The 27,797-nt window shown below is 42.1% G+C and overlaps 1 protein-coding gene across 1 annotated transcript in view; it reads right to left on the bottom strand.

Annotated features, from left to right (window-relative positions):
• Positions 1-27,512, bottom strand: part of MB21D2 (Mab-21 domain containing 2) — a 131,646-nt gene extending 104,134 nt beyond the window's left edge. Inside the window, exon 1 of the mRNA XM_007517405.3 lies at positions 26,896-27,512. Coding sequence (XP_007517467.1) covers positions 26,896-27,106 — 211 coding nt within the window. The 5' untranslated portion in view covers positions 27,107-27,512. The remainder of the gene's footprint in view (positions 1-26,895) is intronic.
• Positions 27,513-27,797: the final 285 nt, after the last annotated feature.

The following is a 27,797-nucleotide window of genomic DNA, read 5'->3' as shown; positions in this document are numbered from 1 at the left end:
AGTTTGTTGGGGGTGAGGAGGATGACTTCACAGAGTCATAGTGCAGAAACATTTTAGTTATTTATTGTAATGTGGCAAACAATTTATAAGCCCAAAGAGGAAGCACAAATTTTCTGTTCCTTACTGGAGAGGCAGCTCAAATGTAGACTACAGGACCTTATATAAAGGTGAAGCTCCAAAGTGAGTCCTGGGTTTTCCCCGGCACTGCATTTGTTGCAGTGGTGGTCTAGTTTCTCTCTATTTCTCTAACTCTGTCTCTCATAAATAATCTCTTTGGGACCATGTAATAACTCACTCTGTAAAGTGAACACTTTATATGCAGCAGACCTAGGGCTCGAATCCCAGTACCCAACACAGGAGAGTAGCATGGAGGGCACAAGGGGAGCTCCATGGAAGGTGGAGAAGTTTCAAGCTATCTCTCCACCCGCTTTCCTTCCTAACCTATGGAAACAATTGGGTAAAAGAAGTGGTTCAGTAGGATTACAAGTGTGTGAGGTCCTTCGTTTAATCCCTACCTTTACATTCAGCAAAACAATTGACTGAAACACACTCAGACACACAAGCCAACGTTGTTGCTTCCACTTCAGTAACTGTGCTAAGATGCAAGCTCCACCAATCATCACTTGACTAGTCCATCCTCAGCATCCAAAGTGCCTCAAACCCAGAGGCCTTACATCTATCAGAGACTGGGAGTTCAGGTAACTTTCCCCCCATTTTAGAGGTAAGAGAGTCAAAAACTGGGCTTCTAAATCCCTAACCCAAAGTTCATCCATTAGTATCATCCTGCCTATTTGTGGCAATACATAAATGCCAGGGGGAAAAAAGCTTGGGGAACATCTAAATTTAGAAATCAGCTAAATTCATTTTAATTTTCAGTCATTGCTTATTAATATGGTCAGAACAGGCAGACTCAGGGCTAATATTACAGCAATTCAAAGCAGAAAGTAGCTCTATAATTACCCTAATGTTTCTAATAGAGTGCTACAATGGGCATAGAATTATGTACAGAGGGGTAAAATGGTATTAGACACCTCTGAACCTTGGAAATTGAATGACTTAAAACCCTAGCAAATGAGCAGTAAGTATTTAAAGAAGATTAAGATAAATTTCCCATTTGGTGTCCTATTTAATTTGCACAAAATATTTGGCTGTCCCCTTCAGTGAAAACTATTTAGCATGTTTTGTTTTGGTGCTTTTTTTCAGGGTATACTGATAGTCCACTCTGGCGCACGAGTCCTGAGCTTTTGTAACAACAACATCAACAGATTACCTAGGCCTAAAAGGACCAAAGCTTCTTTTGGGGTTAATGAGTCACCCTCTGAGAGCCACAGGAGGGGAATCTGGGCTTTCCTGTATGTCCTGTGACAAGATGCATGACTTCCTCAAAAAAGAACAGAAACTGCTCTCCAGATACTCCACTGACAAATTAAGTAATGGCCTCAATCCAAACATCACTGCCAAACTCCACATACAGTCACAAATATCATAAGCATAACTATTTCACCAAAGTTTTGACAACAATGAGAGAGCGAGGTGACTGGAGTCATGGAATTTTTAAGTCATGGTCTGAAAGGAAAGCCTGATTTCCTCATTTTACAAACTGTGAAAGTGAGGGTGGGAGAAGAGAAATGACTTGTTAAAGATGACATTCAATTAAAAAAAAAAAAAGCAAGTTCTCTAACACCCCCATGATCCTGAGACAATACTCTACTACATCAAATAGCTAGAGATCACCCTCAACAATTCAGTCTTCTTGAAAGGAGCTTCACTGACTGGGGCCTGGTCTCTTGTCTTCCCAGGTGGTTTTTCAATGGAGAGAGGATGGTCTCTCCTAGTTGTGTGCCTAGTTCCACTACCTAGCCCCCTGAAAATAAGTACAGGGCTTTTTTTCACTATGGTGATCTTAACTTTCATCACAAAAGTGGTGCAAACAAATGGAGTCACAAACCTAAGAGCACTTACATTTCCTGAGCCTTATCCTTTTCACCTTTCTCCTGGTCAGTGTTGTTGATGGTGGTGGTGGTGGTAGTAGTGATGGGCAGGGGTGAGGGTCCTCTGGTCTCTGCTTTCTTTCTAAAGAACATCTGTGTTTTGGTGTATTGTACCAAAGTTAAAGACTCTGGGGTTGGGGGCAGGGGAGGGTCCAGGAACATGAAGGCGGAGGGGGACCTAGTAGGGGGTGAACTGCTATGTGGAAAATTGGGAAATGTTACACATTTACAAGCTACTGTATTTTACTATAAACCATTAATCCTCCAGTAAAGAAATTTTAAAAAGAACATCTGTGCTGAGATTTCAGAATGGCCATGACAAGCATCCTGCTTAGTCCATCCTACACTTTTGGAAATTTCTGAGAGACTATTAAAAGCAGAAGTAATCTCTTTTCACTTCCTACGAAATTTAGCTTTCAACTACTCACCAAACTTTTTAAAAAATCACTGAGTTTCATTTTACCTATGAAGAAGAAGAAAGGGGGGGGGGGGAGGAAGAGAAGGAGGAGGAAGAGAAAAAGAAGGAGGAGGAGGAGAAGGAGGAGTTGGAGTCTATAGTTATCATCGTTGTCAAACCAAATATTTACACAGAGAACCACAGCAGACTTTCATTCAGACAAGTTGAGGCTACTTCTCCGTTGACAGTGACCCACTAAACCTATTTAGAAGAAGGGCAAAGGATTTTCAGCAAGAAAGTGGAAGGGAAATGCAGTTTCTTATAATGTGTTGCTCACCTGACATGCTACATGTGTACTCATTTAAACCTTACAGCAACCTTGTGAAGAAATTGGCATTCTCTTCAACATCTTTGCAAAGGTAAAACACTGGCCTCATGGTAGTATACTTTGTATAGCACACATGTTACTATGCAGTGGGACTTGGCTTCAAGCCCCTAATCCCCAACTACAAGAGGAGAGTGTTTCACAAGTGGTGAAGCAGGCTGCAGGTGGCGCTCCTCTTTCAGTCTCCATCTCCCCTTCCTTCTTAGTTTCTGTCTCTGTAAAATTTTTAAAAAACTTTTTAAAAAAAATACATGGTGGCCATGAGCCGTAGATTTTTCCATCAGGCACAGAGCCACAGCAATAATCCTGGTGGCAATTAGAAAGTAACAACAAAATAAGTAAAGCAGAGCATAAAATCAAAGATGAAAAGCACTCTTTTATCCCTATTTTATTAAGAGTCAGACACGAGACTTGGAAAGAGCCCACTCACCCAAGATCCCAAGACTCTCAGGTAACACCCAGGTGAGCCTGATTCCGAAGTCCACATTCTTCCCCTCACTGTACCGCCCAGCTTCATGAAATTTCAAAGACCAACACTGGGTTTATTTCCTCATTGAGGTATTAATACCTCTCCCCTTCCAGATCTAGTAGGACAAAAGCACTGTATTGTTCCGCTCAGATAATAAAATGTAGGGAAGAAGCACCAGTTCTGCCTAGAAGAACACTGCAGCTGTGAAGAAATCCTCCCAGCTAGCCTGACATATGCTGCCATTTCATAGCTATTAGGGGCACGCTGTTGACTGGCTACTGAGTATCTTAACAGGCAGTGATACAACTACAGCATTCTGATACTCAGAACTCAACTTCCTTGTCTTGGGTGTCACTAAAGGAGCTTGCTTAAGGCTGTGAGACACCTCACCTTCCAGATCCCACCCCCCAGCAGGAGTCATGGACATGAAACTGAAAGGAGTGGAGAGTTTCACAGACATGACTGAGATAAATGGTAAGGGGGGGGGGGGGAAGCATGGAGAGTCACTATCTCTGTTCTCTTTGTTTCATAAAAAAAAAAAAAATCACAGTGCAATAATAAATGATAAATCCCTCCATGGGAGAGAGACAGAGGAGAAGACAGAGGCTGGAAAGATAGCATTTTATTATGCAAAAGACTTTCATGCCTAAACTTCTGTGATCCCAGGTTCAATTTCCAGCACCATAATAAACCAGCTGAACAGTGCTTTGTTTTTTCTCTCTTTCTCTCTATTTATCTATCTATCTACCTATATCTATCTATCTGTCTATCTCTGTATCTTTCTCTATTCTCTCTCATTAAAATAAAATAAACAAAATATTTTAAAAGAAGATGTATTAAATAAACATAACCCACTATACTAAACAAATTTCCTTTAGATCATGCAACTCTTCTGGGTCCAGGAGGCATTTGTTATAATTTGCTGACAGATGGCAACACTGAGTTTCTTGAGTTTGTTCAAGGTCACCAAGCTAGCCAGTAGCGGTAAGAGGGCAATGACCCAGGTCTCCTGACTCCAGACTCAGTGCTGCTTCTGCATACAAGTCTCTTTGAAAAGGAACAGGAGGTGTCATGCCTTTAGGAGTTAAGTCACTAGGTCTCTAGTTCATATTCCATTAGCAAACTGCTACACAACAGGGAGGTCGGTGACAAAAGAGGAGGCAGCTGTTGTTGAGTGAGTACCAGGTGAGTATATAACCATGGGGTCCTAATCCTTCTGATTTTTCAGTTCCATAAACTGTGTATATATAAAATCTTGCAATTTTCAAGTATTTATTCTAGAATCTCCAAACACATATACAGGAGAAACGGCCCACAAGTAACCAGCTCTTAATCTGCATGAATAAAAGATCAGACCAAATGCCTTGTTCCTGAAGAAGGGTGCCTTAAACCCCTATGTTTGCTCCCCAAACAATACCAAACATTACTGTGTTTCAAATGTGTGCAGATGCTATTAGGTTACAATTCAAAATAATTTACATAACTAAATTCATAGTGACTTGGTATAACTATACATTTTTCCCCAATGAGGACCAATTGTAGATGGGGACATACTTAGCTGCTGAAGCATTGAATCTGTATGCCTGAGGTTCCTGGACTGATTCCCAGCAATCCATGGCCCAATCTCTCTCCCTCTCCCTCTCTCTCTCATACATACAACTTTTCTGTCTTATGTAAAGCTCTCTCACATGTAATCAGTGTATATATATATATATATATATATATATATATATATCCACTACCATTAAACTCTCATGAATATTTTGTAGGTAAAGCCCCTCTTAATGGGACCAGGCAGTCGCACACTTAGTTAAGCCCAAAAATTACAGTGCTCAAGGACCTGGGTTCAAACCCCCAGTCCCCACTGGGAGGGGGAAAGCTTCACGAGTGATGAAGCAGGCTGCAAGTGTTTCTGTCTCTCTCCCTCTCTATCTCCCCCTCCCCTCTCAATTTCTCTCTGTCTCTATCCAATAATAAATAAAATATTTTAAAAAAAAACAAGAAACTTCCTACTCAGGAGAGGCTAGAAAACAATTTAATATTGCCTACAGTCCACTTGACCTTTGGTGGAACAAAGGCCTCACAAATGCACAATTTCACTTTTTTCATTCAGATTGAGAGACAGAGAGAGGAGGAGCTATCACCACACTGAAGCTTCCTTTGTTGCCATAGAGCAACAAAATGGTGCCATAGAGCACCATTGTGATGTTGGTGCTCAAACCCGACATGCGTACACGATATTGTACATACTCTATGCAGTAAACTAGCTCCATGGCCCCCAAAGTATATGTGTGTGTGTGTGTGTGTGTGTGTGTGTGTGTGTGTGTGTGTGTGTGTGTGTGTATGCATGTGTATATATTCAGTTGATTGCATAGTACACAGGGGTGCAGCAAAGGAATGGAAAAAAGTCTCCAAAACATACCTTCTTAAAACTCAGTTCATCAGAAAGGGAAAATACAAAGTGGAGCTTAAACTGGGTTTGGTGTATTGCATCAGAGTAAAGGACTCTTGTGAGTATTTGAGTGGGGGGTGAGAGGGAAGAGCCTTTCACGTCCTGGTGCATGATGGTGGAGGAGGACCAAACTGGGGGTGACAGTGTTTTGCAAAAAACTGAGAAATTTTACACATGTATCAATAACTGTATTTACTGTAAATCATTAATTCCCCCCCCCCAGTAAAAACAAAAAACAGTTCAGAATTGGCCACTGGGGTACATAATAGTGAACTGTATACCACCTAACTGCTCAAGTTTAACAGTGTAAACACAATAGTCATCAATATCTATTGAACCCTCTCCAAATATCTACTGCTCTGAAAAGTCTTGTTAAGGAAGTAGCTGAGTTGAGGTCTCAATGGATAAGAAGAAGTTGAGGATTTAGGTGGGTGTGTGATACACAAGATGAAGCATTCCAGTCAAGGGCCTGAGTGGGTGGGGAAGTCGAATTTCCAAAGAACTGAAAGACAATGTGGCTAAAACCAAAAGAATAAGAGCATATGAGATTGTAGGTGAAGCTAGAGGCCACAGGAAACATTCATGTTCAGAATGTTTGCATTCTGACTTTAAGAGAGGTCTTAAAGTAAGACCTGTGTCTTCCTCACACAGTGTTAATCCATCTCACAATAAAGGTACAAGAAACAGTTAAACTTTGGTGGCAGGAGATGCAGCTAAGGACAGAAGTAGGAGCTGAGTTTCCAGTGTAAAATACACTGTAGAGAACATTCCTTAAAAAGGAATTAGAGGAACTTAAAATAAAGAAAGCAGGAATAATCCCCAGGGGACAGGACAAACCAGCAAAAGAAAAGGCTCTAGGAGACAAAACAGGAGTTGATAGACCTTGAATGGCATAAAGATACTCACTCACAAGGATCGTTTTCTGTCAATTCTCTTGTCCCAAACCAGAGGTTACAAAATTCTCTCTCATATATGTCTACAATTTCCAGATGAATTTACCAATCTAGGAAACGTCCACCCCAACTGAGATTGGCTTATAGAAATAGCATGAGAGGGGCCAGGCAGTGGTGCACCTGGTTAACTGCATACATTACAGTGCTCAAAGACCCAGGTTCAAGCCTCTGGTCCCCACCTGCAGAGGGACAGCTTCACAAGTAGTGAAGCAGGGCTGCAGGCATCTCTCTATCACTCTCCTTCTCTATCTCCCTCCACCCCCTCAATTTCTCTCTCTTTCTATCCAATAATAAATTATTAAAAGGTTTTTTTTAAAAAAAAAAAGAAAATATTTTTAAATTACTTTAAAAAAATAGAAATAGCATGAGTAGTTTGGGAATGCATGAAAAGAAAACCAGAACACTAGTCAGCTCTGGCACTAGTCAGCTCTGCCTAGGATTGAACCTGGGATATCTGGGGTTTCAGGCATGCAAGTCCTGTGCATCACCACTGTGCTATCTTCCCAGCCCCTGAAGAGTTATTTCATCCCAATATAATTTGATGCCAATGTGCTTCAATTCACTAGCACAACTTTGTACAACCATCTGTGCTCACAACACACATTAACTAGGCATTCTTATTTATTTTAACAAATAATTATTTACCTTTCAAAATGGCAAAAAAAAAAAAAGGGGGGAGGTCCCTCACACAAACTAACTTGATTTATAAATTTCTTTATTGTTGTAGTTATTGATGTCGTTGTTAGGACAGAGAGAAATGGAGAGAGGAGGGGAAGACAGAGAGGGGGAGAGAAAGATAGACACCTGAAGATCTGCTTCACCACCTTTGAAGCGACTCCCCTGCAGGTGGGGAGCTGGGGGCTCAAACCGGGATCCTTACGCTGATCCTTGCGCTTTGCGCCACCTGTGCTTAACCCACTGCACTACCATCCAACTCCCAATTTATAAATTTTTATCTCAAAGTTCCTTTCCTAAGAATACATTTAGCATTTAATTGAGAAAGATCTACTCTCAATTTGTCCTATCACAGATGGTATTAACTATGGCCTGATTAAAATTTCTAAATCTGGAATAAAACCCATGGTGGAGAGTACAGTATAGGGGAGAGAAAAAACAACAACAATCTTGTTTCTTCATAAGGCTGACCTAATCATTTAGCATCAAGGGTTAACTGACCTTTACACAGCCTTAAGGGAGTCACTTAGTTGGGACACACTTTCCATTCAAAAAGAGGAGACTAGATAAAATGAGATTTCATACAACAGACTTTTCAATAAGCTAAACCACAGACATCGAAAGAGTATCTGTCCCATGGGCTGCCAAGGGAAACCAAAGCACAGCATGAAGAGATTCTAACCAGGAATCAGAAGAATCCTATCAGCAACTGCCTCCAAAGAGTAAAATGCCCTCTTCACTCTGCATACTACTGCCCCATTTTCTTCCTTCCAATCTCCTGCTAGTATGTCAGTAACCAAGACAAGTCTGGAATCCTGATGGCACTCAACATTAGAGGTGCACATTCAGGTAGGTAGCCTCTAGCCCCACCTTCAGCGACTAACTCAGACTTAGTGTCCTTATCTGTAAAAGCAGGGATGGTACAGCATGCTAGGAATGTGAGAATTACTTGGGTTAATGATTATAAGGTGCTTTGAACAAGATCTGATAAACAGTAGGGAAGTTTCCCAATACCGCTATCATCACCAGCAGTTTGACTTTGAGCAAGTTACCTGGGGTTAAATTTGTCCAATGGCTAAATGAGGTTGCATCAAATCTCAGGAACACACCCACTGGTGTGATTCCTCTGTAATTCTCTGAACCTTATTACAACTTTCTAAATCCTCCTAAGGCTCTGAGTTCTTAGGTCTGCAGTAGGGTGGAAGGTAGTGAGTACTAGTTCTCCTTCAGGTCCAAAGGAGGTTTCCTAACCCACAGAACAACTGCCCACCGCAGGCTGGCCTTAGTTCTGTCCTAGCCAGCCCCCTTCCATACGGCAGGTACTGAATATTCAGACTGGAAAAACACACATCTTGATGCTTAAAACTGAGGAAAGAGCACAGGTGTGAGACAAGGACTTACTTCACAAGAAAGAAACCAAGGGAGAAACAAGCAACAATCAAAAGATAAAAGTCGACATGAGAGATCAGAAATATACTATGCCCCTGAGGTTATTATTCAGCATTCTTGATCTAATAACAATTAATGGAATTTCAAACTACAAAGTAGCTTCGTAGCAGGGGAAATGTTCCCTACCTTGAAGCACAACCCAGTCAAAGTGACTTCCCTTCCCTTTAAAGCCAGGAAAAACCTCATTGGGAAGAAAATGCTACCTAGTGAAGATTCACGCACAAATATTTTACATATCTAACCTCTCTCTACTCTTCCTCTCTTTCTTTCTTTTTTTTCTTTCCTTCCTCCCTTCCTTCCTCCCTCCCTTCCTCCCTCCCTTCCTTCCTTCCTTCCTTCCTTCCTTCCTTCCTTCCTTCCTTCCTTCCTTCCTTCCTTCTCTCTTACCACAGTTATTGCTGGGGCTCTGTGCCTACTGTTCCAAGCAGCCATTTCCTCTTTTTCTTTCTTTTCGATAGAGAGTAAAAGACAGAAAGAGATAGAGGGGGAGAGATGGAGGGAGTTGGGTGGTAGTGCAGCGGGTTATGGGCACATGGAGCAAATCACAAGGACCAGCATAAGGATCCCAGTTCAAGCCCATAGCTCCCCACCTGCAGGTCTGGGAGCAGGTCTGCAGGTGTCTAACTTTCTCTCCCCCTCAATGTCTTCCTCTCCTCTCTCCATTTCTCTCTGCCCTATCTAACAATGACGACATCAATAACAACAATAATAACTACAACAACAATAAAAAATAAGGGCAACAAAAGGGAAAATAAATAAATAAATAAAAAACATTTTTTTAAAAAGAAAGAGATAGAACTGAAAGGAAGAGACAGACAAAAGAAGAGACAACCACCACTTGTGAAGCTTCACTTCTACAGGTGGGACCATGGCTTGAACCTGGGTCCTCAAACACAGTAAAGTGTGTATTCCACTGAGTTCATCCCAATCAAGTTCTTACTTCTTTCTGGGCCTTGGTTTCCATTTCTACAAAATGGGAGAAGGAGAAATTCAGGGCATCTAATTTCCAAATGTGCTATCAGCACTAATAGCATCACATCAACAATTTCCACTGTGCAGAAAGAAAGGATATTGTTTTGGATTTAAGGCTGTTTTCAATATAAAATGTCACCAGTTACAAGGAAGGATATGTTTTCTAATGAGGCAAAACTGAGGGTTCATAGTTGTTTGCTATTCCCCTCTACTGCTAGTTCTATGGTTTTAGGAAAATTACTTAACCTCTCTTTTCAGCAAATAAGACTTCTTATCAGTTAAATAAGAATAGTGTCTTCCTTGTATGGTTGATACCAAGATTCATTTAGTTACTGTACATAATAACGTTTAGAACTATATCTTAAGCATGGCAAATGTTATTTGAGTATGGTTATCATTATTATTTTCAAAGTTATATATAGTTTTTCTAGTTATTGGGATAATTTACTTGAAATGCAGTATTCTAAGACTAATATACATATAAAGACACATATAAAGACATATATAAAGCCAACAGACAGAAAAAAGGGGATCCAGGTCAGTGAGACAGCACAGTGGTTTGTGCATCAAACTTTACTGCAAGAGGCCCCATAGGTCCTAGGTTCAGTCCATAGCAGCACCAGATAGTGCTCTGGCCTCAATATCTCTCTCCCCAGCCTCCCTCTCTCTCTTTTTCTCTCCATACACACACACACACACACACACACACACACACACACACACACTTAAAATTCTTTTTACAATTGTAAAGAAAACTTGGATTCTATATGTTTAGAGAAAAAATACTGTCCCTGTTTGGGGTTTTTTGTTTGTTTGTTTTTGTTTTGTTTTGTTTTTTGCCTCCAGGGTTATCACTGGGGCTTGGTGCCAGCACTACAAATCCACTGCTCCTAGAGACCATTTTTCCCATTTTGTTACCCTTGCTGTGGTTGTTATTGTTGTCATAGCTGTTGTTGCTGCTAGGTAGGACAGAAAGAAATCGAGAGAGGAGGGAAAGACAGAGAGGAGGAGAGAAAGACACCTGCAGACTTCCGTCACCGCTTGTGAAGCGAGCCCCCCCCCCCAGCAGGTGGGGACCCGGGGGCTCGAACTGGGATCCTTACACTGGTCCTTGTGCTTTGTGCCATGTGCGCTTAACCCACTGTGCTACCGCCCAGACCCCCTCTTTAGGTTTTATTTCACAGAGAATAAAACTCAAAAATATTTCCCTGAGAATTAATCATAGTGAATAAACAGGCGGATGCAGTGCTCTTTTTAACCTCCAGCTTTAAGCTTTATTGTGCTTCTTTAAGATTTGATTTTATTCTCAATATTGACAGATCTGTAGATTACACATAACAATACAGATTCCCTGGGTCCCTTCAGTCATTCAAAGGTCTATCAGCCCTATCTCCTCAGCAATGGTTCTGTTTAATTGTCACCAGGGTGACTGCTGAGGCTTGGTGCTGGCACTATGAAGCCATTGCTCCTGACAGCCTTTTTTTTTTTTTTCTTTATTTTGTTTTTCTATTTGATTTGATAGGTCAGAGAGAAATTGAGAGCAGAAAAGGAAATAGAGAGGAAGAAAAAGAGATGGACAACTGTAGCCCTGCTTTACTGACCATGAAGCTTCCCCCTGCAGGCGGAGAGTGGGGGACTCAAAACCAGGTCTTTGCACGTGGTAATACACACACTTAATGGGTGCGCCACCACCCAGTCCCCCAGGCAGTGGTACTTAAAGAGTGGTTCTTAGCCCAGCAGTAGCTGTAGCAGGGAAGTTAGAAACACAAATTCTCGGGTCTCAGTCCTAGGTCTCCTGGATCAGAAATTCCAGACCCAGCAGTGTGCTTTCACAAACAGGAAAAATGAAGCCAGGGAAGCTAGAAAAGTATCTCAGTTCAGGACTAAGTGGCAGAGGCTGAGGAGCAGTGACTCCCCCTTTACACAAGAGAAATGAGAGGTGATCTCTCTCATTCATGAGTGTACTCCTGCTCACTCCCTTGGTGCCACTGATCTGACACTGAAGGACCAGTGGCATTTATAGAGCTACCCACCTAGCTCCTGGTGGGTGGGCCTTCAGCTCACCAGCTCTCATCAAGATGGACCACCTCTACTCATAACAGTGCTGCAGCCCCTCAGGCATCAATCATCCCTGAGGCTTTCGATCTGAAACACAGCCCGTCTAAATGCAAGCTGTGTATCAAGGACACAGTTGGTACAGCAAACTGTTGAGCCTCCTTTATTAATCACAACACAGTCCACACAAGCAGCTGCTATTAAGAACAGCTGTGGCTTCTAAAAGGATGATCTTGAAGCGGCCCAGAAAAGTGCTTACAAGTTGAATACAGAGAAGAGGCACGTGCAGACTTGCAGTCTGTTGGACTGCTTCTTCCTACTGATCCTCTGAAACAGAAACCCCCACTTTCATGGTCTGGGGTAAGGTGGGTGGGGGCAGTGAAGTGAGTCAGAGGTGGTTTTGGCAAATAGCAAAGTACAAAGAATTTGCTGTAGCTTCAGAGACCCAGGATTTGATCGCATCTCAACCACTTACTGACCTTGAGTGAGTTATTTAAATTTCTTTTGACCATGGCCTTTTCTTGTCATATATATATTACTTAGTATATATAGAAATATATATTTATATATACAAATAATCATACTTAGTTATATATACAAATAATCACACTTAGTTATATATACAAATAATATTTAGCATATATATATAAAAATATATTTTTATATAGATATTCATACTTAGTATATACACACACACACACAAATGATCATACTTAGTTCATGGGATTATTCTGAGGAATAAGTGACTATGCATATAAAAGGGTTTAGAAAACTGTTGAAGAGAGGATAAAAAAAATTAAAAGCTTATTATCATACTATGAAGAGCACAGAATGACCCATATATCATCTCACTTGCAACTGACCATTTCTAGCACAAGATTATCAGAGGTGAAATCTGAGAGTCATATGGCTACAGTGGCCCTCTTGAGGACCTGTAATTCTATCTTTTAACATCACCTCCCAACCCTCCCACCTCTGAACTCTGTGAACAAAAGCCCAAACAAAGGGTGACATCAACCTGGGAAATTTCCACCTGCAGCTAGTTTCCCACATTCCAAGGCATGAACACAGACCATCTTTTTTGGCAGAGGCCACATCACACTTTCAATAGGTAAACAGTTTTGAAAGCTGTTTTCATATATACCCCCACTTCAAGGCCTTTGCACATGCCATTCTTCACAAGTCCTTAAATGATCAGCTCTTTTTTATCTTTCTATTTCAAATATCTCTCTGCTTCAAAGAAGCCTTCTTTACCTCCCTTCATTCCTTCCTACTCAGTTTCATGATCAAAATATTCTATGCCTTTTTTAAACTACCTATCTCTGTTTATTTTATTTTGTTGCCACCATGGTTAATGCTGTGGTTTCATGCCTACATCATTCCACCACATTTTTTAAAAGTTCTTCTTGATAGAAGGTGACAGACAGATACAGAGAGGGAGATAGAGAAAGTAAAAAAGAAAGGAAAAGTGATCCAGGAGGTGCAATAGATAAAGCACTGGACTCTCAAGCATGAGTTCAGTCATTGGCAGCACATGTACAAGAGTGATATCTGGTTCTTTCTCTCTCTCTCTCTGCCTATCATTCTTCATGAATAAACAAAATATTTTTTAAAAAGAAGGAAAGAAAACACTGTAGCACTGCTCCACCACTAGTGAAGCTCTAGCCCTGAAGGTGCTCCCATGTGGTGGCCTAAGGCTGGAATCTGGGTCTTTGCACAAGGTAGTTAGTGAGCTATATCAGTTGAGCCACCCAAACTCCCAACCCCCAACCCCCTGAATCTTAATGATTCTCCCAAAGAATAGAAAGCCTAGAGAGACCATGACCTTGCCTCCTATTCACCACTCTGTGGACGTCTATTATAACTGTACCAGAGTAATTACACTAGCACATGGCAGGCACTCCAACATATATTGAATGAATATATCAATTAATAGATGATTAACACCCTCCTACGCACACTGAAGGTATTTAAAACACAACACGAGTCAGAAGAAAAAAACCTAATCAAGATGTATACCATGTCCCACTACTGACTTGACTCAATTCAGAAATAGTAATCATGTCTTCTTGTGTGAAGAAAAAAAATCATATAAAAATTATAAAAGCTGGGGGGCGGGCAGTAACGCAATAGGTTAAGTGCACATGGCGCAAGACACAAGGACCAGCATAAGGATCCCAGTTTGAGCCCCTGGCTCCCCACCTGCAGGGGACTCTCTTCACAAGTGGTGAAGCAGGTCTGCAGGTGTCTATCTTTCTCTCCCCCTCTCTGCCTTCCCCTCCTCTCTTGATTTCTCTCTGTCCTATCCAACAATGACAGCAATAACAACAATAATGAAAATAACAACAACGATAAACAAGGGCAACAAAAGGGAAAAACGGCCTCCAGAAGCAGTGGATTCATAGTGCAGGCACTGAGCCCCAGCAATAACCCTGGAGGCAAATAAATAAATAAATAATAAAAGCTGAACCATAGGTCTCCATGCCAGTTTTATTCACAGCAACACTGTCCCTAGTCATCTGTCTCTGTATCTTGGGCTGAGGGAGTTCAAGAAAAGGCACTTAAGTGGATGAAAACCAGATAGTCCTGGAGACAGGATCTCACATAACGGCATAATTATGAACTAGCCTTAAAAATGATCATTCAACTGGCAAGTACTTATTCAGATTCACTGTAAACACTGACACATAGCCTAAGAACCAGTTGGGCAAGACCTAATAATCAGATGTGCACAATGCAAACCTTTAGGGCATGTACTTACTCATTCCACTCCCTGCCAGCCTCACCCAATGTACTCCCTCTGCTCAGAGGGAGAAAAGGAACGCCTAGAGAAGAATGAAAGCTGCTAGACTGACTCATCTGGGAATATAGACTCACCCCAGTTTTCCAAGAGAGGGGTCTCAGGGTAGAGAAAACTGCCAGTTCTTTGCATGAATCTTCATGGTCTAGAACTTACATCATGACCTCCAAGTAAATCATATCACTTCCCAGACTCTCAGTATACCCTCTGTAAAAAGGAATTAGTAGCTGCCACATAATCTTTTTCAAAGGCCTATTCTAAGAATAAAACCCTACTGGGGCTGGGTGGCATCCTAGCCAACTGAGCACACATGTTACCATGCAAAAGGATTAGGGTTCAAGTTCCCAGTCACCACCTGTAGAGAGGAAACTTCACATGCAGTGCAGCAGTATGGCAGGTGTCCATTTCATCATTCCCTCTCAATTTCTCCTTGTCTCACTCAATCAATAAGTAAATAAATAAACAAATAAATAGGGTAAAAGTAATGGCCACCAGGAGTGATGAATTCATCCAGCAAGCACCAAGGCTCAGCAATAGCAATTAAAAAATATATATATATATATGTATATATATGTATATATCTTACTACATCAGATATGAACACCTGCTGTAATATACATAGTACTGCACAAAGGTGAGCTACTGTTAATGATGGAATCTAATAGTTGTACATGGGACTACCTACACCGAGTTAGAAGGCACGCCATTTACCTAAGTAACAGATACCAGATTAGGCTAGGGTTTAGGGTACTGGATACAGGTCTACATGTATCCATAAACAAGGGGCAATCATATAGCTCAAAGCCAAAGTGCTCAATAATGGTTGAAGTGCCTAAAGAAAGCATCATCAATTCTGTAATTCAATTTAGAACAAATTAGCAGGACGGCCTAGCAGAAAGGCCCAAAGAAGACAGATCCCCAAAACCTAACTCTGCTTGGGCTCAACAAATGATACTCAATGCCTGAACAACTGAGAGAAAAATCTAAGATAATCAGATAAGGAAACTACTACAAACATTGGATAAGGGCAAGAGACTGGCCCACTTAATAATGGCCTGTTTGGTCAATATCACACCATCTGATCATCTGGGGCCCTAGTTAGAGAATCCTTGAATTCTCATACACATATGATGGGCCTTGACCTCTAAAGGGTCCCTCTCTCCACTACCACTGGTTGCTTCCATAAGGTACAGCATCTTATGGGCCCTCTCAGGACCTTGGCTCTACCATAAAGCAATAATAGTAGGGATAGCCCCAGTCTCTGAAGGGAGGCTGGGGGTATCCTACCATGTCACTTGAAAAAGACTAGTTCTGAAATGAGTGCATTCTGCAATGTTCCTCAGATGTGACCATGAGTTATAAGCTCAGACCAATAGGGACTTAGAAGTTAGAAAGGCTCTAGCACTAAATATAAATATGTATTAACATATGGGCCCTGGAGCAGGTGGATGGAGCTAAATAGTTCTATATATATATATATATATATATATATATATATATATATATATATATATATGAATGGGAGCTACTCCCTTCCCTAATCCAACTTTCTAGCCCTTTTCTCCACTCTGACACCATTCTCTCAGACAACATTCTCATCCAACCTCAGGCTAGCTACCAAACTCAATCAAAATTACTATAGTTGTATGCCCCCAGGAACATGCCTAAAATGGTTCTCCTAGCTTTCTTCAACCCTAAAATCCCTAATCTCATCTACTCTGATCCTACTTTCTGTTTCCTGTTCACTGACCATCTTGTCTCAACTTAGGTCAAGCTACCTTCCAGACACCAAGTTACAGATGACTCCACCCCAACTTCTCTGGGCAGATGACCTCACAAATGTGTCCTGGACCCTCACATCTCCAGAGCTGTGGTCCACTAGGGAAAGATAGAAACAGGCTGGCGGTATGGACCGACCTGTCAACACCCACACTCAGTTTAAAAGCAGCTACAGAAGCCAGAACTCCTACCTTCTGCTCCCCATAAACAACCTTGATCCAGACTCCCAGAGGGGGAGAAGTGATAGGATGAAGATAAAAAGGACTCTGCACTCCAGCTCCATCAGCACCCAGAAAGAGAGAAAGAAAAGGAGAGGGACATATGGAGGTAGTTATGATGTCATGAATGGCTTAGAGGGAAAGAGAAGAGTGAATCAGAAAAAGAAGGGGCAACTATGTATAAATGTGGACAGATAGTTGTAGAGAAGATGGTTGGCCTATGTCTAAAACTTTAGGGGAATTGTGGTGGATTGCACTGGGGAGAGTGAAGATTCAGAACTGTGATGGCGGGAATGGTGTGGATTCAAACCCCTGTTGACATGTAATTTCTGTAATATAAAAATTTTAAAAAGAAAAGAATAGTTGTTTGCAGTAAGAAAAAACTGTTACATGGACAGGGAACTGGCATGCCTGAGGAGTCAGTTTGTTCCTAGGCACCATGTTGTGTAGTAGTGCTCTGGTTCTCTTTCTCAGTCTCTCTCTTTCTCTCTCTCCCTCCCTCCCTCTCTCAATAAGCATATCTTAAAAAAAAAAAACTGCTGTAATTGTGATGCCAGAGTAGGTATGCCCAAATACTTGGAGATTGGTAGATAAGCATGGGGAATACTTTTATGAAAAGAACAACATATGGGCATGCAAGCAACCTGAGTACTGAGTGTGCAAGGAGAATAAGGATTTACAAGAAAAAAAAGACTCCTACAAGTCATCCAAGTCATCGCTTACTGCTTCTAATAAACAAGCCACATCAATACTTTGGGACATTTCCTAAACTGTACCTGATAATTATTTAGGGTGCATTTCTTAGAATAAAAAAATAGTTAATAAATAAACATAATCATAATCCCCTACCTCTCTGCCACTTAAGAAGACTGGATCAAGAATTCCTGACTCCGGAAAAGACAGTGTAGCATGGTTTTGTGGAAGGGGGAAATAAAAAAGAGACAAAATCAGAATGTTCTTACTACTTACACAAGACCTGGAAAAGAAATTTCACATGCAAGAGTTATTTTACAATGAATCAAGGGCTGGGAGACAGCATAATGGTTACACAAAGTCTTTCATAGTTGAGGCCCTAAGGTCCCAGGTTCAGTCCCCAGCACCAGTATAAGCCAGAGCTGAGCACTGCTCTGGCAGGTAAAATAATAACAATATAAAATTAATCAAGTCAGATCTGGAAAGACAGCATTATGACTATGCAAAAATTTTTTTCTTTTATTTATTTTTTTATTTTGTATTATTATTATTATTATTATTATTTTGCAAAAAAAAGATTTTCATATCTGAGGCAGAAAAGTTCCACTGTAATTTAGCCTCCAGCACCACCAAAAGCCAGAGCAGAGCAGTGCCCTGGTAAAATAAAAAGTGAAAATTAATTAATTAATTAAATGAATCAAGTCGTTTGAGCACTCTCTGACTAGCTACTGCATGCATGATGTCATTAGGTGCTATAAGGATAAAAGCCAAGAATTTAAATCACAGCATGGGGAAGAATTTTTCTAAGGACTATAGTAAAGGATCGGGTGTTAAGGGAACACAGGAGAGAGATAAACATTTCCTCCTTGGAGTGATATAGCAAAACTTCATGAGTCAAGTTGCATTTTGGCCAAGAGAGGAAAAACAAAGCAGAGGTAAGGAAGGTGTCAATGACATTTTAGAAGCTTAGATTCATAACTGCCTCTGTGACACAGTGAGGGAGGGGAGGGCAAGTGCACTTAAACGAAGAAGATAAAATTACACAGACCATCAAAGAAAATGTGTATTAAAACATAATATGTAGTTTAAAAATAAATTTGTAATAAACTTTCATATGAGATTTTATTAATGCAATAAGTACAATCTAGCAGCAAATCGAAACGCCATCGTATTTTCAAAGCAGCTATCAATGATTTCTGAGATGTTTGCAACAACTGTAATTGAAATGAAAATATATCTAATTCACACTGGCCACAAAAGCCAGCTGAATAAGTACTGCTAACATGACTATGTTTTGTCACCTTTTTTTTTTTTTTTGTAATGGAAGAAATAGTCCTATTTTGGTTAGAGGTCAATAAGTATAAAGATGCAATTTTTTTTTTGATTCACATTCACAGATTCACAGACAGATTCTGATATTGTTTTCATGGACCCAGGTTAAGAAATCCTGATAGAGACAACAGTCTCTGCAAAGGAAAAAAAAAAAAAAAAGTGAGACGTGGAGTGTATTATGCAGCCACAGAGAACACACAAACAGGAGATGGCACTCAAAGGCAGGTAAAGTCCTCGCAGGTGAAGAACATCAAAAATGCAAGGAAACAGAGGTAAAAACTTACTTGGCTGATTCCTATTACATAAAACTATGCAGGTAAGTATAAGTGTGTTTAAGCAAGTCTATGTAATCACAGTTTGGAAAAATGTGCATCAAACTATCAATAGTGATTAAAATTGGGGTGATTTTACTGTCTTTTTTATAATTTCTGTAATGGAAAGATGGGCACGCAAGGACTAAAAGAAGTTAAGAGATGTAACAAGGTAACATATCTATCACATAGTATAAACCGCTGCTACTAGAACTCAGAAATGTCCTTTGCACAGCACAAAAATTTTCAGACTCAGAACTGAATGTACACAAGCATAAGAGATAGATGTATTATCATTGGTCCTAACTTTGTATTCAAAAACAAAGTTTAAGAAGTTACAGAGTTACATAGCAACTAACTAGAAGACCTAGGACTAGAATCTAAATCTGCAGAATAAGGTCATTGTTAAAAGAATCCTGAAAGGGCAACAAAGTTTGGAAAATGGTCTCTAGGAGCAGTGGATTTATAGTGCAGGCACCGAGCCCAGCAATAACCCTGGAGACAAAAAAATAAAAATTAAATTAAATTAAAAATTAAAAAAAAGAATCCTGCATAAGACTAAACTTGGTCCCAGATATGCCATTTATTTTCTGATAAACTTGGTAATTCCTGAATTTCTCCATGCCTAGGGTCCCCTGTAGTTTTCTACCCCTATGGTTATGATGATGAATAAATGATACAATGCTACAACAACCTGACACAGAGTATTTGAACCATCTAAATCACTATGTCTCAGGGACAGGTAGTGGCACACCTAGTTTAATGTTCATGTTACCATGCTCAAGGACTTGGGTTCAAGGTCCCAGTCCCCATTTGCAGAAGGGAAGGTTCAAAAGTAGTGAAATAATGCCGCAGGTATCTCGCTATCTGTCTTCCTTTCTATCTCCCCCTCCCATCTCAATTTCTCTATCAAAAAGAAGAAGGAGGAGGAGGAGGAGGAGGAGGAGGAGGAGGAGGAGGAGGAGAAGAAGAAGAAAAAAGAAAAAATACATCACTTTGGAGTAGGGCACCAAAGTAAAAACCCTGGGTTGTGAGGGTGAGGGTGGATGTTCATCTTCACTCACAGGGCGGAGAGGGGGAGGATATGGGAGGGGGGATGGGATGGGGTAGTCTTTTGGTGGTGGGAATGGTGTTTATGTACACTCCTATCAATTCGTAGTCATATAAATCACTAATTTAAAAAAATACATCGAGAGTCGGGTGGTAGCACAGTGGGTTAAGCACACGTGATGCAAAACGCAAGGACCGGTTCGAGCATAAGGACAGGTTCGAGCCCCCGGCTCCCCACCTGCAGGGGAATCACTTAACAGGCAGTGAAGCAGGTCTGCAGGTGTTTGTCTTTCTCACTCCCTCTCTGTTTTCCCCTCCTCTCTCCATTTCTCTCTGTCCTATCCAACAATGACATCAATAACAACAACAATAATAACTAAAACAACAATAAAAAGACAAGGGCAACAAAAGGGAAAATAAATAAATTAAATTAAATTAAATACATCACTATGTCTCCTTTCATCTCTCCAAGGTAGGAGGACTTCAATTCCAGAAGCCCGAGATACATCTGCTTATTACATTCAACAGCTTGGTTCTGGTATCAGAAATCAACTGGGATCATGCATATTATGCATCAGGGCAGCTCTATTATGCAGGGAGTGCACAAATTCAGACAGCACAGGACACTAAGAGTGCCGAGCAGTCAATTTGTGATAGTTAGGGATTGAGATTCAATAGGCTTGAAAGTAGGGTGGGGAGCAAGAACAAAAGAAAGCTTCGGAAGAATCTAAAGAACATACAGTGACAAGTTCTCAGCTTGACCAAAGAGATTCTAATATTCCTGCAAATATAAAAAGGGACCAGTGTTATTACAAGCACCACAAAACATCACAGGAAGACTCAGGCTCCTTAGTTGTAGGGTTGTTCTATTTAGGATGAAAGACAGCAACAGCCCAGGACCAGGCAAGGCAAACTAGAACCCAAATTAGTAGCAAAAATAAATGTTCCAAGGGCCCTCTTTGTCCTACATGGGTAATGCTCTCAGAGCTGAAACAAACTTCAAAGATGGCCTTGTGTGTTATGTAGATCCAGCACATTAGTGACTAGAGACTTACCAGAACTTGGAGAACCACAAAACAGCAATTAAATATATCTCCTCAATGAATACTGGTTGGATCAATTCAATCAGAGAAGTAGCATTCAAACACTGAAAAGACAGTTTCAAAACCATCTACCCTGAATATACAGAAAGTGCCTAAAATATGGCAAACCTGGCAGCACTTCACTTCAAAGCATAGAACTTTCTGGTGGTTATGTGGCACTTAGGATCCTAAAAGAAGACAAGGATCAAAAACCAATTCTGTTAGAGTCAGTGGGCAATGGAGAAGAGGGAGGGGTTTCCAAAGGCCTGTATGAGTTTCTCATAGATTTTGCTAGTGTTTGCTCACCTTCTTGCAAACAGTATAATGTTCATTAAACATTGCTGAGTGTACTAAAGAGTGGGAGAGAGAAACATAAAATTAAGGGGGGGGGGGAGAATCCCCGATCTATGCCAAGTAAATTATCAAGTACAGCCAAGAATGGGGAACTTGGGTTTACTGAGCAAAGAGTGATGGAAACTGATTGTTTGAATATAAGCTTTGGAGTCAGACATAACTAGGATCAAACACAAATTCCATATCATCTTTGTATAAGTATATGACCTACTTGAGTCCCAATGTTGCATCTTTTAAAACAGATAAGAACAATTCAGTTTCAATATAGATATTTATCCTCTCAAAGCTATTGGAAGAAAATTTTGTGAATAATGCATTAGTGTAAATGGCTAGCACTATGGAGAGCACACAGTGTAAATTTAACAAATAAAATACATGTTGGAATTAATCATGCCCTCTACAGTCAAAGCTCATATTCTCCTAGACTGCCTCTAAGCAGATGTCACAGTTCATTCTGTGACATTATCTCTGCAGATACACTGCTGCAGAGATAATCCTAGTTCATTCTCTAGATGTCTTATGATGTCTATTTCTTTAAACAGACAACCAAAACATGTATCCAGGGGATAGTGCACATGGTGCAAAGCTCAAGGACGGGCGTGAGGATCCCGGTTCGAGCCCCTGGCTCCCCACCTGCAGGGAAGTCACTTCATAGGCGGTGAAGCAGGTCTGCAGGTATCTATCTTTCTCTCCCCCTTCCTGTCTTCCCCTCCTCTCTCCAATTCTCTCTGTCCTATCCAACAACGAAGACATCAACAACAACAATAAAACAAGGGAAATAAATAAAAACAAAGCATGTATCCATTACTTTTTTATTTATAATGTAACTTCATAAATGCACATCATTCTACAAAGATGTATTACCATCACCCATGTTCTAAAACATGAAAAAACTAAGGCCACTGAGCCAAACCCAAAATTCCAATTTTAACACTGGATTATGACCATTATTTCCTCAAACAAGTGTCCTTTTTCTCATTTATCTTTAAAATTGCTATCTTTATCGACTTTTCTTAGTGAGAGAAAGACTACAGTAGTACTCTGTCATATACTCATATACAATGGCCACGGATCAAACCCAGGGCCTCAAACATGCAAGGCACATGCTTTACTACTAAGTTCCCTCCCCAACCCCAATCATGTAATTGTATTATGACATAAAATACTTGAGTTGAGAGCTTGGGAGTTGGGCGGTGGTGCAGCAGGTTAAGCGCACATTGCGCAAAAGCACAAGGACCGGTGTAAGGATCCCGTTTCGAGTGCCAGGCTCCCCACCTGCAGGGGAGACGCTTCACAAGTGGTGAAGCAGGTCTGCAGGTATCTGTTTTTCTCTCCCCCACTCTGCCTTCCCCTCCTCTCTCCAACTCTCTCTGTCCTATCCAAAAACAATGACATCAATAACCACAACAATGTTAAACAAGGGCAACAAAAGGGAAAATTAAAAAAAAAAGCTTAAAAAAAAAAAGAAAAAATACTTGAGCTCAGATTTCTCTATAAATCACCACAGTCACAGTTTGTCATATAACTAAAATCAGAAATAAAATCTGGGAAAAGGAGATGGCTGCTTTAAACAAAGCCCCTCCTCTGGATTTTAATTCATTTATTCATAATAGAGGAACAGGTCTTAGAGAGTCAGAGTGATGTAACTTTTATTAATACATCTTCAGTTTATTACCTGGAACTCTGGTTGATTGTTTTTAAGCTTTATTTTATTTATTACATATGAGACAGAGAGACTGAGGTTCACATGAGAAGTAGACAATGAAAGAGATATAAATCAGAGCACCACTGTAGGACATGTGGTGCTGTGGATTGAACTGGGAACGTTAGGCATGAAAGTCCAATACTCATTAGATTGAACTATCAATATTTCCCTGGCACCACTTGTTGAACTGGACCACTGTTCAGCTCTGGCTATTAATGGTTCAAGGCTTGAACCTGGGACTTTTCACATGTAAGTCATGTGTGCTACGATAGCAGTTTTTTCCAGCCCCTTGAGTGATTCCTGATCTCACTAAAGTTCAGTATCTTCATTTGTATGATGGGAAGGCAATAGTCTACTCCAAAGCCTACGTAAAGCCCCAGACACCATTACTATCCTAACAGCAGCTCCTCTAATAAGCAGGGTGTGGTACTCATCATGGTACCAAAGGATAAGCACCTCCTGGTCTTCTTCCTGGCTTTTTTGGCTTCTATGCAACCCCCCTCCCCTGTTCTTCATCTGCTCAATGGGGACACAACCAGTTTCCATCCAACCTCATCAGGGAATGAAGATAACAAAAGAGCTGGCAGAGATATTATGCAAATACTAAATATTATTAAAACATTAATGAACTCTGGCAATTTCCCTGAATTTTGATAAATGGTGTTTGTTATGCAGAGCCAGCCTCTCACACAATCTGGGCTCTCAAATACTAACTAGATAATAACTGCAATCATTCTCAGAAAAAAAAAAAAAAGGTGGAGAGAAATAAGGGATATGTCTAGATGATTCCAGCTAGCATCTGGCTCCAAGGAATCAGAGTGTCTGCACAAGCAGAGAATGCCAGGACAGATCAGAGTCCACAGTGACCACCAGCCTATGCAGATTAAAGCCAGTCTTTGCAGAATCCTTCTTTGATAAGATAGAGGGGTTTCATGGTGCTGACAGGTCACCTGCTATGACATCTGTCAACCATCATTCTATTCTCCTGGGTAAAGTTGCTCCAAGGTAGATAGACAAAGCAAAATACAATTAAGGAAATTGAGGGACTTCAGTCTAGAACATGAATTTTATGAAGAAAGACTGGCTGCTCCTCAGCCCTGGGATTATCTGAAAGCAAACGTGCTATCTACAGATTCATTAAGGAGGCTTGCACCAAATTTCTTTGCCATTTCATTCAATGTGAGGGGATAATGTTTTTTATATAAGGGACAATCCTCAGGTAAAATCAGACAGAACCAGAACAAAGCCAAGAAGACACACATACCACAATTCAAAGAAATATGGGGCTGGTGATACCTTAACGAGCTGAGGGTCATTGAGACATCTCAGTAGCATATTCAGGAAATATTCAGGGCTGTAGCAAGTGAAACAAAGTGCACAAAAAAAAAAAAAGGAGATTTTGTATTTTAAGCCAAGGGAAAATCTGTTTTAGAAAAAGTAAATCCACACAGGGACCCTTGCTGTTGCTAACCCTTCACTTGTGTAGAGCAGCCAGCCTCATTAGGGGAAAAGCAAAGACTCAACAAATGAATGCAACACCACACACAAGCAAGCTCGTTTCGCCATCTGCCTTCCAGCACCTAGAGGAGCAGAAAGCTTAAATGATAACTCTCCTGAATTTTTCTCCTGCAGGTAGAAATATCAAACTCCCAGGGAAGCAGGAAAGAATTTCTCTGGAAAGGTCAACTGTGTAAAGAGGAATAGAGGAGAATTTGGTTTACCTGTCAACACAATGTCACTCGCCACATTAAACATGTGAATTAAGTACTTAGGAATAAATGACCTATCATATCTGGATAAAGACTTTGCTAATTCCGTGTATCAACTATAGGGTAATCACAGACACTCCTAATGAGTTAGCCATTTAAACTTATACCTCCCAGAGCCCTCCATTCTCTGTTCCAAGACAGATGGTGAACCAGCACGTTTTTCTAGTGAATAACCTACAGCAGTAGACATCAGAACTGTTATGGGGCTATAGCTACACAGTGTCAGAGTTCCATCATCTATTTCACAGAAAGGCCATGATTAGCAACTCAAACTGCCCTGAACCTTCTCTGTGTGCCTACCTTCCTGACAATCACTTGGAAAGCTTTCAAATCTAGAGTCCTTGTAAGGTTCCAAAGCTTCCAAAGCTCACTTCCAGGCTAGAGAGTAGTCTTAAAACTCTCCCTCTCCCTCTCCCTCTCCGTCTCCCTCTCCTTCTCCCTCTGTCTCCATATATATATATATGGAGATATATATATATATATATATATCCATCTAAATAGCCAATCAGATAACTCAATAGAGAGCTTTTCTACCTCCACATCATGTATCATTTGGGAAGTGATACAAAAGGTAAAAAAAAAAAAAAAAAAAAAATCAACTCCAAGTTAGGAAGAAGAAAGAAAGAAAAGCATGTTTTAGCCAAATTCTCATTTAGACAGACGGTTGGGCGTGTAATTTAGATGACCACCCTCCCCCCTCACTTGGGCTGTGAGAGGATGAAAGCTTATAGGGAAGGAGGCATATATCCAGCATCAACAGACAGCCCCCTGAAACTCTAGTGGATGGCAGAAGGATGGCAAAACTTTTCTTTCTCTGTGCCCAAAAGACCTCATCCAACTAAATCCTCCACTACCTGGGCAGTTGTGCACGCATTTGTGCACGCATCTGTAGAGTGTACAGAGAGGCTCGCGCCAGCACAGCGCCACACTCAAAGCCCGGCTGTGCTCAATGTTTACTGCCAGACCACGTACTGCAAGCCGGCCAGGGTTCCAGTCGCACAGCCCCAAGCTCTGTGGGAGGCTCACAGCAGCTGACAATCTTACACCTCGGCTGGAACAGCGTACAATAATACAACCCCAACATCAGGACACCTGAGGAGGCGTTCTGTCTCCCAGGCCCGGCTGAGTTCTATTTCTTCATACACCACTGGACAATCGATTTAGGGAAACTCAAGGCACTTCTGTCGGCCAGCGCAAAGACAATGCACAAAGGGGGCGGCCAGGAGGTGTGGTGGTAGTGGGCAGAAGGGGTTTCAGCGTACATCAGGATCAGAGCACTGCTCGGTCATTTTTCGAGCAGGCAGTTAGACATTCTAAGCTCAGCATGAACCCTGGAAGAGCACCGGAACTGCTATCCAGAGCTTCAAAGAGAAGAGGATTTGCAAATCCAAGTTGCGGGAACTCCGGGCGCCCAGTTTACTCCAGCGGGTTACGAGGGGGAACACCCAACAAGTTTGGCCACCGGGGGCTCGGCATGACAGCGCCGCGCCGCAACACGAGCGGAGCAACTTGTCGCTTGGGCACCGGGCCAGCGCGCCAGGCAGTCTCCGCGCCCAGGCTGGGAGAGGACCTGAGTCTCCGCGCTGCGAAGGCACAGGTCCCAGCCTCCCGGGCCGAATGCCTTCATGGAAAGGCGCCGCTGGCTCCCATCTGGACCGCGCTGCTTCCAGGGACATCCCTCCAACAGTTCAATATTTCACCGCCCACACCTCACCTGCCTGCCAGCCCCGGGTCGGTATGAAATTAACAAAAGAGCCAGTGAACAAGGTGGTGGGGAGAGGGGGACCGGCGCAAAGTGTAGTAAAGAGAGGAGGGGAGGCAGCTCAGCACGCGGTGGCGAACACTAGGGGGGAGGCGGAACAGAGATGGATTCAACCTCCCCGGACACCCACCTCCGGGAAAGAGAGCCCAAGAGCCGGGAGCGCTCGGGAAGGGGAACCGGTTCCCGAACCCCTCTTCGCATCACCCGACCCAGACATACACCTCCCTCTGTTTCCTCCTTACCCAACATGGAAAAGATGAAATCCTTGGCTGTGTGAATCTCCAGCGCTCTCTGGTCGTCATATTCCCTCTGGTCGTGCTTCGTGAATTCTTGGATGAGTTTGTTCAATTCCTCCACCCGAGCTCCCGACCTGAAATCCAGCTCCGGGAACGTAGGCTTGTTGTTACAGCCCAAGGAGGCTGCCTTGCTGGCGGTGGGAGCCGCCATCTTCATGCAAAACGCGCCGAGTAGCAGCTCCGCCGCGGCGGCAGCACCCACCCCCGTCCCCCACCCCGCCCCCCGGGGCCTCCTCCCGTCGTCAGCTCGCTGGCTGCTGCGGGGGCCGTGGGCGGGCGCCTGGGCGGGCGGTCCCGGCTCGGTGCGCTCCTCGCGTCCCGGCTTCGGGAGGAGCCGGACTGCAGCGACCGTGCGTGTGTGGCCCCGGCACCCTTTGCAGCGGCTCCACGTCGGCCCCGAAGCTGCAGGTCGGTGGCCTCCTCTGGCCCTCGCAGGCAGTAGCAACTGCGGCCGTGGAGCCAACCCCAGCCTCCCCCGGAACAAGGAAAGTGAAGTGGAAACAATGTGAAATTCACCAGCTCTGAAATCAACAAGCTGCCGGCTCTGGAGCTACGGAGCCAGCGCCAACGTCCCCATTTAAAGGGACAGCGCACCCAGTGGAAAGGAAAAATAAATAAATGACAGCGGTCTGCGCGCTTCTGCCACTTGCCAATCTGTGCTCGGGCAGACGTGCGAGGTGTGGACGTCTTTCCCTACCTCCACCCCCTTTGGGGGCAGGGCTTGCCAAGCGCATTCAAGGAGAAGGGAGTCTTATTCTGTCTGATTTTAAGGGCGGTGTCCTGGAGGAGGACGTCTCTGTGGGTGCATTTCTACCTCAAGAACTCCAAAGCTTTTACATGGTGAAGGA

This window comes from Erinaceus europaeus, chromosome 9 (genome assembly GCF_950295315.1).
Source record: "Erinaceus europaeus chromosome 9, mEriEur2.1, whole genome shotgun sequence".
NCBI classification, from domain to species: Eukaryota; Metazoa; Chordata; class Mammalia; order Eulipotyphla; family Erinaceidae; genus Erinaceus; species Erinaceus europaeus.
The sequence above is the reverse complement of the archived record's forward strand: the minus strand, read 5'-3'. Positions and strand labels throughout refer to the sequence as shown.